Source organism: Hippopotamus amphibius, chromosome 4 (genome assembly GCF_030028045.1).
Source record: "Hippopotamus amphibius kiboko isolate mHipAmp2 chromosome 4, mHipAmp2.hap2, whole genome shotgun sequence".
Lineage (NCBI taxonomy): Eukaryota > Metazoa > Chordata > Mammalia > Artiodactyla > Hippopotamidae > Hippopotamus > Hippopotamus amphibius.
In genome coordinates, this window is record NC_080189.1 from 83774047 (window position 1) to 83787336 (window position 13290).

Below are 13290 nucleotides of genomic sequence, written 5' to 3' on the forward strand. Positions count from 1 at the left end.
AAAACTGTATCTTCTTCCCAGTAGGAACATGGGCTGAAAATCTTTTTCACTAAGCCAGGGGTTTAGATTTCAAGCTGTAAATGGCTTGAGATCTCATCTGGGCTGTCCCCGTCACTTGACATTTCACTAGCCTGCATTGGCATTTTTGAGGCTTGAGATCTGTTCTACGGAAAGCTGAAATACCGCTTTAGATTGGCCTGCCTGTATTTGGTCACCCTGGGCTTCCCATAAATAGATTGGATTCCTTGGGTGAATCCTGAAAAGTATTTGTCTTTTAGCCTACCTTTCAACCTACTGTGTTTGATTCATGTCCTAACCCCACCCCCCCAAAAAAAGATCATGCATTTTAAACACTTAGCACTACACCAAGCCCATTGTACATGCTCTGTAAATGTTAGTTGTGCTTTTCCTTTCTTGGGCTATTTCAGTCCTCAGTCCTGATTAGGGTCAAAATTAAACTCATTTTGTGGATCTAAGCTTTGGAGAGAAAAAAATGTCTGCCTTAAGTTGAGATTTCCAATTAAACCATGTTTTTAAAGATTACCATTTCAGATAATATATTTGTATATTCTAATGCCCTAAGAAAATATCATATACCAGAAATCTTACTGCCTGAAAATTGATGTACACTCAGAACAATAAAGCCTCCCTTTTCTGTGGATAGCTAAGCCAGAAGTGGATGCTACTACCTCTTCCTAATAAAACTAAGATAAAAGGAAAAACAAAACATACATCATTGCTCGCCATGGTACACAGCTTCTTACTTCATTTAAATAATGGTTTCCAAGCAAATCAAAAATCAAGATGTTAGACTGCTGGGTTGGAAATTGCTTGGCATGAAGAAGGAAAAAATATCTTTCAGATTGTGGTATCCAAAGTCTTTTTTGTCTTATGCTTTCACTCACTTTGGAGAGAGGAATGGGGAGCTAGGAGAAGGCAGGCAGAATGTTGGTGGATGGAAGCCATTTCTCAAAACTGGAAGATGCTATTACACCTTCAGGCAGTTCTGTTCCTGGAGCAGGTACAGATCAAAGGCCATCCTGGAAAAACTTGAGCCCAAAGTAACCTCTACTAGCCACAACAGTAACAGAACAAATTCCATAAAACTGGTGGCGGGGAGGGGGTGGTTTCTTTATATAATGTGTCCGTCCTGTTCCAATTGCACTCTCCGGGTCCCACACGTTAGTCTCACCGCGCCCTCTCATGCCTCCTACTGGAGAAAGCGAGTATGTTTCAGAGTTAAAGAGCACCAGAAGTTCCCATTTCCCTCCAACTCAACATTTGGGAAACCCATAAGGCAGAGGGCAGGGCGCAAAGTTCAGCTTTGACTCAAAAGACCGTCCTTCCCTCTCTTGAAATCCTCTCTTGCACCTTCTTGGATCCGGTGCCCAAAGTGACTGCCAGAGGCTTTCTTTCCTGGTCTAAAGTAAAAGGACTGGCCAGACTAAAAAGGAGGGACTTTGGGGGAATGCAGGATTCCAGCCCTGGGCTGCGGCCCGGAGGAGATGATGTCACCACTTCTGCAAGAGAGGGCTGGGGGTGGGGTGGCTGAGGGGGAGCCCGCGCCGCGCCTGCAGCTGCCAAGGGAGCGTTCCGAGCCCACGTCAGGGGAGGTGGCGGGATAAATAGGTCCCGCAATGGCCGGGGCTGACTGCGCTCGGAGCTGCGTGGCCGGGGACTGGAGCGGCCAGGTCGGGTTCGCGCCCGGGAGGTTGAGGGCTGGCGCTGCTCGCGCTACGTGCGCCGGACGGCGGATACCCCCGGCCGGCCCCCGCGTCCCTGCATTGCTGCCCACAGGAGTTTAGGGCTAGCACATCCCCTGTACCCTAAAGGACTTCCTCCTTCGCGGAGGGAGAGAGAGAGACTAGGGAGGCGGGAAGAGAAGGGCCCATTCTGCCTGTCGGGGTGGCGGCGCGGGAGGGCAGTGCCATGCTCCTCTCCATCCTGACCGCGCTGTGCCTGTGGCTGCGCCTGGCGCTGGGAGTGCGCGGCGCGCCCTGCGAGGCGGTGCGCATCCCCATGTGCAGGCACATGCCCTGGAACATCACGCGAATGCCCAACCACCTGCACCACAGCACGCAGGAGAACGCCATCCTGGCCATCGAGCAGTACGAGGAGCTAGTGGACGCGAACTGCAGCTCCGTGCTGCGCTTCTTCCTCTGCGCCATGTACGCGCCCATCTGCACCCTGGAGTTCCTGCACGACCCCATCAAGCCGTGCAAGTCGGTGTGCCAGCGCGCGCGTGACGACTGCGAGCCCCTCATGAAGATGTACAACCACAGCTGGCCCGAGAGCCTGGCCTGCGGCGAGCTGCCTGTCTACGACCGGGGCGTGTGCATCTCGCCCGAGGCCATTGTCACCGACCTCCCGGAGGGTGAGGCCCGGGGAGGGACCGAGGCGGGGTGAGGAGGCACCCTGGGCTGTCGCTGCCACTTGAGAACCCAACGACGGCCACACCTACAGCTGCCAGCGGGTGGTCGGGCAGCCCCCCATTCCACTTAGGAGAGTTGGCGGAGGTGGGAAGGGCTGGTGACTTGACTTCTGGAAAAGTCTGCTTTCTCTACAGAAATTTCGAGATCTAAAGAACACCTTGTCCCATAAAGAGGGGTGGGCAATTTTGCTTAGAGAGGGGACCATTGGGGGCATTTTCCTTTATAGTAATAAGATAGTCATAGCAGCAGCAGTAAACAAGTATATAGGGTTTAAGGTGGGTCTGAGCCGGCTTTAAGCAATGTACATGTGTCACTTAATAATTAAAACATTCCCACTAGGAGTCTCCATTTAGTGTTAGCTCTTGAAAGCTCTTTCTGAAAAAGCAGTACTAGTTGTCACTCCACCAGGAGGGCAGTTTGTAAATTTAGTTGCTCTGGAAAATTGTGATGTCTGTTTCATGGTCTTTGACCCAGAGCCAACCTCTGTGGCATCTTAATTAACTTGAGCTCAACCACCACTTCCTTCTTTTCTCTTTGGTCTTTTTGCTTCTTTTCTAGGAGGAGGAAGCAGGTTTAAATCCACTTCTTGAAATAAAACCTAAGAATATTTTTGCCTCCTTTTATCCCTGACCCAGGTTGCTGCACATTTAAAGAAATTATGGTGTTGCTTTAGTGTAGTTTCTGAAGTTATACCTCAGAGCATTGCCCAAAACATGGAGAATAAGAAGTAAAAATGGAAAAATCGAACCTCTTCTCTAATTCAGAGTTTTAGAGAAAGTATATTTATTGCTTAAATTATAGAAATGATACAGGGTCATGGCTTCGCTGGTGGTCCGGTGGGTAAGACTATGTGCTTCCAGTCCAGGAGGTGTGGGTTCGATCCCTGGTGGGGAAACTAGGATACCACATACCATGTAGCACTGCCAAAAAAAAGTAAAATAAAGGCAAGATAAAACTGAGAAAAAGATTGTTTTTAATTAAAAATAAAAAATAAGTAAATAAGAAATGATACAAGGTTATGCTTGCTTTGGGTACCTATGGACTGTTTCTACAAACTGTGAGGTGGGGATTTGGAAATATTCTGCTTATTTTGACTCGTGTAAACTGTCAACTTGGAAAACATTTTAAAATAGACTTGGGAGGGAACGACACAGTTTATCCGTACTGGCTGTTTGTATCGGCTGGTTTAAATGGACGTGGCTTTACCTCAGTTTGTTCTGGATGAGCAGCCTCAGCCAAAAGTCTTGTAAGCCCAGAGAGTCTCTAATGAAAGAAGTAATTGACAATCACATACAATTTTTACCGTTCAGGATGTGCGTGTTTGTGTGTGTGTGTGTGTGAGAGAGAGAGAGAGAGAGAGAGGGAGGGAGAGAGCTGCTGTGTTAGTGTCTCCAGATGATTCGTTATTCCAGCTGGGTGAACAGACCAAATCACTGACCACACCCATGTGGCCCTGTGTGTGTTTCAGACGTTAAGTGGATAGACATCACTCCAGACATGATGGTACAGGAAAGGCCTCTTGACATTGACTGTAAACGTCTAAGCCCCGGTGAGTTCTTTAGCCTCAAGGCTCCCTCTCTTTCTTCTCCCTGGAGTTATTTCTGAATTTTTTTTTTCCGACTTTTGGTCTCTCTTTTATCTTCTTTAGACCGTTGCAAGTGCAAAAAGGTGAAGCCGACCCTGGCAACGTATCTGAACAAAAACTACAGTTACGGTAAATCATCTGCTGAAACCATTGGCTTGGGGACTTGGCACATGACAGAGCCAGGTCTGCTAGTCACATAGGGAAGAAGAGAGTTGGTGATTTTTCTAGTTAATTGTTTGGGTTCTTCATGGCACAATAACACCTGTAAAAACTTCTTGCTCCTCTGGGTGAATCAAGTAAAAACAAAGTAAATTACCCAGGTGAGAACAGTGGTATGTCCTGGTGAGAAGTGCTGTCAGCCAGGACAGCACCTCACTTTTCTCAAGATTTCACTGCTGCAGGAAGGATAGGTGAGAACCCATGGATTTGACCTGAGGCCCAGAGACCCAGGAATAAAGATCTGCACATGTATCTTTTTATATATAAATAACATTGAATATTAAACACCTTAAAGAAATTGTGGGAATATGTTAATCACAGACCCTATGGCTGTTAAGTATTAGCATAGCTTAAATGCTCTCTTATTTGAAAAATCCAGACAGCACTTTCTTCAGAGAGTAAGTCAATCATGCTATTTGAATGTTTTCAGTAAATTTAATTCTGCTATCATCATTTGAAAGTAAATTGCATTAAAAATGTGTTCCTTTAAAATAGCTTTTTGGGCTATTTTCTGGGGTTTTTTGTTTTGTTTTGGTTTTTGCATTTCTTAAATTATTTCTACTGAAATAGCAGAAACTGTTTGGGGAAAACTGTTTGTTTCATTTGCTAACTTAGTTTTCCATATTTCAAACTGAAATTTTATATTGTAAGAACCTTTGTATTACACAACCCACATAAAAGCAGGAAGATCATGGCACTGTAAAAGTCTGAAAAAATAACCTCTGATTTAGATTGCCAGATTTGAGAACCACACATATACCAAAGTGGGTAATTCAACCAAAAAAAAAAAATACACTATCTTTCCTAGTAGCTTTTTGTTATTGTTTTTTCAACCTGTTCTATGTAGATACCATCTTAATCTCATCCACTAAGTCCCTCATCTGACACTATCCAGCCTTAGTTACTGAGTTGCCCAGTCTGAGTTTCACTGTCATGCTGTTCCCTGGGGCATCATTGCCTCAGAACCACTTTGGTGATGAAAACATTTTCTATTTAAATTCCTTAGCGCCTTCATAAACCAGCTTCCTAGGATGGAATCCAGGACATATCTATCCTAGGCTGATTATAACTCCATGGCAGGCAATAATAGCAAGGGACCAAAAGAGTCAAAATTATAAGCATGATCAGACACAGTGACATTACCAGCCATCTGTATTAACAGTCTACCCCTTCCCACCTGGACCCTGCTTTGGCAGCTTGGGAAATTGAAGGATTGAGAACACTGTCTTCAGAGACTCCTTCTGGTGGGAAAAATGTTATAACTAATAACTTCCTCTGGAACAGAGCAAGTTCAAGCAGCAAACGGGTGACTGAACCACATGAACTTTCAGAGGGCTTCTGAATCTGAGAATATATGATTCTCTCTTCAAATCATTACACAACAGAGTAGAAACAAGTACTGTTTCTATAAAATTGTATTGACATTCTATGTAACTAAATTTCCTGATATGTTTTTGCCCCCTCCCCCCCAAAAAAAAAACCCTAATCATAGAATTAAAGAATTTTAGGGCTGAGAAGGATCTATGGGATTCTCTATTCAAACCCTATCTGTAGCCCAGTGTGGAGCAGTCACTAACCCAAAGACAGATTCCAGACTAAGCCTGCTTGTGAATTTACTTTTCTATCTCACAGCATGGTTCAGAACTTATAAGACATTGTTGACAATATGGGAGGCCTTACGTTCAGCATATGATTGTGTGGGCTCTTCTGCCTGCATTCGGGCAGCTTGGACATGACCATAATTACAGGAGTGATTCTTTAAGAGAGACTCAGGAGTTGGCAGGAATACACCATCCATATTTTTCTCCAAAGCTTCAACAACACTTGTATCGATTTTTCAATTGCAGTCATTCATGCCAAAATAAAAGCCGTGCAGAGGAGTGGCTGTAATGAAGTAACGACAGTGGTGGATGTGAAAGAGATCTTCAAGTCCTCATCGCCCATCCCTCGAACTCAAGTCCCACTCATTACGAATTCTTCCTGCCAGTGCCCTAACATCCTGCCCCATCAAGATGTTCTCATCATGTGTTACGAGTGGCGCTCACGGTAGGCACAGAGGGGCAGAAAAAATTGCACACTGCTTAGAAAAACCATGAATCCCACTTAGCAGTCATGGTTAAAAAAAAATAGCACTAGCTTTTATAAAAATCAGTTTTAATGGATGCCTTGGTTAGGATATTGTATATCCTAAATATCAATCAATTCTTCGTAGAGTTAAGGAAAAATGGAAATAGGAGTATTTGAATGTACTCTTTAAAAATCAATTTCAGAATTCATTACCTGATTTCAAACTTATAGACAAATATATTACTTTGAGTAAAACCGATCCTTTTCAAATCAACCTTAGCGTGGCAAATACTGAATTTTTGAGGTCTTTTTAATAACCTACAAATCAACGGAAAATGGTCATTTGAGACTAAACTTCCATACATTTTCTTTACACTGAGTTTACAACATTTGTTTGTTGGAGTGTTACATACACACACATGCATACTCGCACACATCTATTATACATATCTCTAGCTGGGAGTGTGTCTCCCACACATCTTTCCTTAGCTTATTTTTATTTATCCTTATAAAAGTCCTTAAAGTATAAAAATCAAACACTTCTGCACAGATTCCAGAATAAGCCCCATAACTTGCTGCAATCTATTTCTCCAGCAGTACTACTCATTTTTATATAAAAAGTCTTCCCTTTGATTCTCTGCCATTAATAGGGCTCATCTGTTTCTTTTGGATACAGCTCAGGACTCTATTCCTCCAAAAAACAAAAACAAAACACCTTTTGAAACTGTCTTTACTTGAATACTTTCTTGTTCTGGAGTCTATCAGTACTTAGTACCCTCTCATACGTCCTTGTGTTCTTGGCTTTAAAGTTGTTTTACTGCTTACACCTCGTCTTTCTAAAGACATTGAGTGAATGAATGTTGAAGGAATGTTTGGGGGCTGGTGTGGCGCTTGCATCCACTCCAGTACTAAGCAGTTCTGGGGATGTGTCAGGTTACTAGTCATTCAATTCTGTTTGCACAGGTGAATAGATTATATATGAGTTAAGTAACAGCCTTCATGTCATTTTCCCATCAGTTTATAGACAATGTAATTCTGATCAAAATCCTAGTAAAATGTTTATGGATGATTGAGATTTATGTCTTCACAAATAATGCTAATGATCATTTGGAAGAATAAACTGGTAAGGACATGTAAAGGAGATTTTGAAAATAAGAGGAATGGAGAAAATGTGCCTTAGGAGACAAGCAAGACTGGTGTAAAGCTACGCTTTTTCAAACCATGTGGTGCAACAGTAGGCATGTAGATAAAGCAGAGGAAAAAGTCTTGTGACAGATTATAATGCATACAAGAACTTAGGAAGGAAATATGGCAAATCAACAGAAATGAAACTATTATTTAGTAAATCTTGCGAATAGGGTTACCTGGAAAAATAGTATGTATTTTCACTTTGTACTCTAAAATGAATTTCAAATGGGTTAAAGAGGTATTTTTAAAACTTAATCAAAAAGGATAAAGTTTGGTATATCAGTGTATGCTATCTGAAGAGCAAAGTATTTTGTAAACATAAAAGTAACGTAAGAAATTACAAGGGAAAATGTCAATGCACATATTTGATGACAATATTGTGTACACAAAAATCAAAAACTAAAAGAGAAAGACAAAAAAATACATATAACAGATATGACAAAAGAATAGTAATCTTACTCTATAGAAAGTTCACATAAATTCAAAAGGACACATGTACTCCAGTGTTCATTGCAGCACTATTTACAATAGCCAAGACATGGAAACAACCTAAATGTCCAATGACAGATGAATGGATAAAGAAGACATGGTATATATATACAATGGAATATCACTCAGCCATAAAAAGGAATGAAATTGGGTCATTTGTAGAGATGTGGATGGACCTAGAGTCTGTCATACAGTGTGAAGTAAGCCAGAAAGAGGAAAAAAATTATCGTATATTAACACATATATGTGGAATCTAGAAAAATGTTACAGTTTAACATATTTGCAGGGCAGGAATAACGACACAGACGTAGAGAATGGACATGTGGACACAGGGCAAGGGGATGGTGGGACAAATTGGGAGATTGGGATTGACATATATGCACTGCCATGCATAGAATAGATAGCTAGTGGGAACATGTTATACAGGACAGGAAGCTCAACTTGGTGCTCTGCGATGACTTAGATGGGTGAGAGGGAGCGGGGGAGGGAGGTCCAAGAGGGAGAGGATATGGGTATACGTACAGCTGATTCACTTCATTGTACAGCAGAAACTAACACAGCATTGTAAAGCAATTGTACTCCAATAAAAAAATCAAATAAAATAAAACTGACTACAACATAGAAATACATGTACATAAATCTATACAAAATTCCAGAAGTACAAATAGTAAATAAACATTAAAATATTTACCCCCTTAATTCTCCAAACCAAATAAAAACAAGATTCTATTTTTTACCTAGTCTTAATGTTGGTGGATTAAACAGAAGTTCAACCGTTTTGATCATAATTTAACACTATGCATTGAAAAACAAGAAAAAATATATATTCTTCAACCCAGATTTCTATTTTCAGAAATCTATCTTAAGGAAATAATTGACTAGCGATAGTCAATGCAATGCTAATAATAATAGCTAAGCAAAAGAGGAGGTTCAATAGAAAAATAGTTAAATGTGTTATGGATATCCATAATTATAATTTATATAGTTATGAAATTTATATTTTTTGAATTGTTCAGTTATATCAGAAAATGCATACTTATTCAATTAATAAATGCATGATTATTCAATTATATCAGAAAATGATAAAGGGAAATACACAGTGGGATCTAAATGTACAGTGTGATCTAAAAATATATATAGGTACAAGGAATGATGAAATGAAATATCAATACAATAAAATAAATGGGGAATTGTGGGGTTAACGGTTATTGAAGAATTTTGTGTTTTACAATTTTTTGTATTTTTGAACTTTTTACTTTCATAATCAACATTGCTTATTAAGATGTTACTGTTTTTCAGGATGATGCTTCTTGAAAATTGTCTAGTTGAAAAATGGAGAGATCAACTTAGTAAAAGATCCGTAGTAAGTATAATTAGCAATACTATGAATATGGATTTAAGTGGATATAAAGAAATTCTATAGAATTTGGGAATTTTTCACATTCTTTCATCTCCAGGCTATCGTTGGAGCCAGCAATGGCAGAAGTATATGTCTTTTGAATAGTTAGTAAAAAGAATAGCTTTTCTCACTTGGAGTTTTTATCATAAATTTCTCTTCAGCTTCAAAGGCGATTTGGTTGCATTCAGTACAGATCTACTGGTTATTTCCAGATTAAATTCCTTTTTTTTTCCTTTATTGTATTACATTTAATTGTTTTAGCAAACAGTCAAGTACTCAAACAGAATTAATATCCAGTGGGGTTAACACAGACATGTACATATAGGAGTGTGAATACCTAGTATTAAAACTCACACAATCACTGTACAAAGCAGAATCTTTCCCTTTATTTAAAATAATTTTAAGACTTTTGTCAAAATAAATCATATACAAAAAGTAATATTTTGTGGCCAAATCCATATAGAAATATTGGTAACTCAGTTGGAGGAGTTAGAATAATTTTTTCCCCTGAGATGTGAAATCATTCCATGACTAAAGAAATCAGGTCATTGGTTTGGAATTTTTAAGGCATCCCTTCTCTTGAAACTATGTTTAGATATATGCAGGAGAATTTCTGTTCCCGGGTTCACATGGGAAAGACATGGCGATTGCCTGTGTTCTCTTAGTTTGCAGGAATAAAAATTCTTGGGCAAGGGGAGAGTGTATATTAATACTGCTTCATGGAGAAGGTAGTTTCAACACAGCCTCTCCTACTGAGTGCATTTAAAAAAAACAGACCCAAACACTTCTGTTGCATCTGAGCTGAACACAACAATGGTGTCTACCTAGAAGGGCATTTCAATGAAATGAATGCCTGTCAGGACATTACCATATACACAGCACTTTCTAAAGCATCTGGTCCAGGATACATACTCAGCATCATAGGGTAGGGTAGATACTGTAATCATGGATGTCATGACGAGTATGTTACAGTGAAAATCTGCATTAACTTGGGTATTAGTTTAACAGCATAAAGGGGTGAGATGTATTTGACAGTCACGTGTTCACATTGCCTCCCAGCAGTGGGAAGAGAGGCTGCAGGAACAGCAGAGGACAGTCCCGGACAAGAAGCAAACGGCGGGGCGCACCAGTCGCAGTAACCCCCCGAAACCCAAGGGGAAGCCGCCTGCTCCCAAACAAGCCAGCCCCAAGAAGAACATTAAAGCTAGGAGTGCTCCAAAGAGAACAAACCCGAAACGAGTGTGAGCTAACTGCTTTCCAAAATGGGGACTTCGTCTCAGGGCGAGGCCGGGCATTGCCCAGATAGCCCGTAGAAGGCCACACACCCCTTGCCTTAACAACTACAGTCCTCTTCATAGACACATCTTGCAGCATTTTTCTTAATGATACACTTCAATTCTTCTTTTTAAGTCACTACAAGCCATAGTAGTAGGTATGCCCTTTGCTACAGAAGGTATAGGAAAGCTGGTCAAAAAAGCTTATCACATTGAGAGTAAACCGTGTGCATACTCTATGAAAGCTCCACATGGGGAAAGATGCTTTTATTCTTACAGTTTGACCTAATATGTGCATTGTAAAATAGATGCCATATTACAAACAAAACACCCAATTTTTTTTTACAATATGTTTTATTTCAGTTGGTTGTTAGGATGTTAGCTATTTTTAAAAACCTGATTGAAAATATAATGCTTCTAAGGAGGAAAGGGAGAGGAATGAATCACTAAAAGATCTTATGTGTTTACTGTTTGCAGAAGAATTTTTGTGATGAAAGGGGATTTTTGAACAATCTAGAAAAGTAGGATATGGAAATTTGTAATGAGTTTGGTTTTGGGTTTTTTGTTTTTGTTTTTACAAAGGAGCCTTTCTGCTCTGTTTTTAGCTAGAAACTCTAAAAACTAAAACAATAATATTGTTAAATAAATAAAAGGGAAAGACAGATAGGCAAAGTCTGGATCCTTATTTTCTGGTTACCATGCCATGGTGGAGATGCTCTGATTTTATAGGCACAGTGTTTCTTATCCATTCCCTTTAAGCAGCACCAGAAAGTTTGTTTCTCTTCTTATGATTTAGGTACCAATTAGTCAGCCCCAAGCATTTTACACCTGTGGGTGTGGTGCTCATCTCACTTCCCAGGACATCCCAGGTATCTTGATGCCCAGTCCCTCTGCTGATTACTGGTGCTCCCAAGGGTGCCTTGGGCCTGAGGTGGGAGGGGTCAGGATGCAAAAGTCCCTGGTCCTCAGCCTGCTCTGGCACCCTTGCTACACACCAGCTCTGCACTTGGCAAAGGCAACTGCAATCACTTATCCATCCTTCATTCAAGGATGTAGAGGGACAATCTGAAAGCTTAAGGGTAAAATCTCCTTTAGATGTACCATGGTCCCTGCTTCTCAGAGAAGCGGTAGGTTACATGTTGCATCCATACATGATAATTAAACAAATAATTCATTTTCATCTCTGTAGCCATTGAGACGCAGAAGTGAGGTGTGTCGGTAAGCCAGGGGAGAGTGGAGAGAGAAATAGGGTTAATGAGGTTGCTGACAGGGGCACCCATCTCTTCCTGAAAGTGTAACTTCACCTGGATGGCTACCCCATGGCAGTAGAGTTGAAGGAATCCAATAGATACACTCACACGGGGCATCAATAAAATACTGGGTGTGTGTTTTTGTATGAAAGCCAAACTGCTTTGGCCGTTAAGGAAAGCTAGACAGGTGTTTAGCATTGTACATAAACTAAAGAAACCTAGGAAAGGCCATGAAAAGGCACTGGTACCCTAGCTTACTGCCTTAGCACAGTAGGAATTTGGGGTGTGAGAGGTGAGTTACAACTCAATGGAAATGAAGAAAAACGCTTTGTAAACCCTTTTTTTTTAAAGTGCAAAACAATGTAATAAGAATTTGAAGATGACTTTACAAATTTAAACAGCATTTTCTTTGAACATTTAACTGAAATCATATACTGCATATCTCACAAAAACTTAATTAGGCACATTTATTAGTTTGATTAATTGATAAAAGATTAACCAGGCCGCTGTTTAGTTATTTATTATAAAAAGTTGAAAATGAGCAACAGCCCACAGTGAGAGTAACATAACAAGTGTGAAAGCGGCTTTTGTGTGAGAGAAATGAATTTATTTTTCTCCCTTAAAATATTTTCTCCACCTAAATACATACGAGAGGTAAATGTGAATATATGGAGAGGGAGGCTGAGGTTCTATCTCTGAAATAGGTATTATTTGAGAGTTGGGTTACTTTAATCAGAAAAAAAAATAATTTTGCAATATGTTCATCAACAAATTTCATAATTGAGGACAACTAGAGGCAATTATTTTTTAAAATGCTTTTGTTGGGCCTTCAATAATACAGTAAATATATATATTTTCTATAAAGCATTCAATAAATGCATAAAATAAAAATATAATGGAATTAAAATCCTACATAATCCCACTCACCACTGTGAAAAGGTAATCGCTGTTAGTATATTGGCGTATAATTTTCCAGGTGTTTCCTATGCATTTATAGAACCTCTCGCTCTGTGCATCCATTCTTTCCCGGAGTTCTTGAGTCGTCTTTAGGATCCTTCCTCGGAACTCTTTCTCGGTAGATTGCCTATTTCCACATCACTTAGTTGTTCTTCTGGGGTTTTATCTTGTTTCTTCGGCTGGAACATATTCCTCTCATTTTGTCTAAATTTCTATCTGTATTTTTTATGTTAGTTATGTTTCTCGACGTTGGAGAAGTGTCCCTCTGTAGGGGATACCCTATATGCCCCAAGCAAGTACACTCCCCTCTTGTCACCCAAGGTTCAGGGCCCAGCTCGTTCTAGGGTAGGTTCTTATCTGCATTTGCCAATGCAGTTCCGCAGGCTGCTGGATGGGAGCTTTTTTGTTTGTGGAGTCTGCCGCCTGTTAG

The 13290-nt window shown here is 40.4% G+C and overlaps 1 protein-coding gene across 1 annotated transcript; it reads left to right on the forward strand.

The window, feature by feature from the left end:
* Window positions 1–1618: 1618 nt before the first annotated feature.
* Window positions 1619–10981, forward strand: SFRP4 (secreted frizzled related protein 4). Its single transcript, XM_057733151.1, has 6 exons — window positions 1619–2374; window positions 3901–3981; window positions 4081–4146; window positions 6084–6282; window positions 9280–9343; window positions 10439–10981. The coding sequence occupies exons 1-6, from the start codon at window positions 1930–1932 to the stop codon at window positions 10622–10624; spliced, it is 1041 nt and encodes a 346-aa protein (XP_057589134.1). The 5' UTR covers window positions 1619–1929; the 3' UTR covers window positions 10625–10981.
* The last annotated feature ends 2309 nt before the right edge of the window (window positions 10982–13290 follow it).

What these genes read in the sequence shown, in the direction of transcription:
- SFRP4 (XM_057733151.1), top strand. Translation starts at nt 1,930, where the DNA reads ATGCTCCTCTCCATCCTGACCGCGCTGTGCCTGTGGCTGCGCCTGGCG. An exon ending in TGTCACCGACCTCCCGGAGG is followed by an intron (nt 2,375 to 3,900) that starts GTGAGGCCCGGG and finishes TGTGTGTTTCAG; the next exon opens with ACGTTAAGTGGATAGACATC. An exon ending in CTGTAAACGTCTAAGCCCCG is followed by an intron (nt 3,982 to 4,080) that starts GTGAGTTCTTTA and finishes TATCTTCTTTAG; the next exon opens with ACCGTTGCAAGTGCAAAAAG.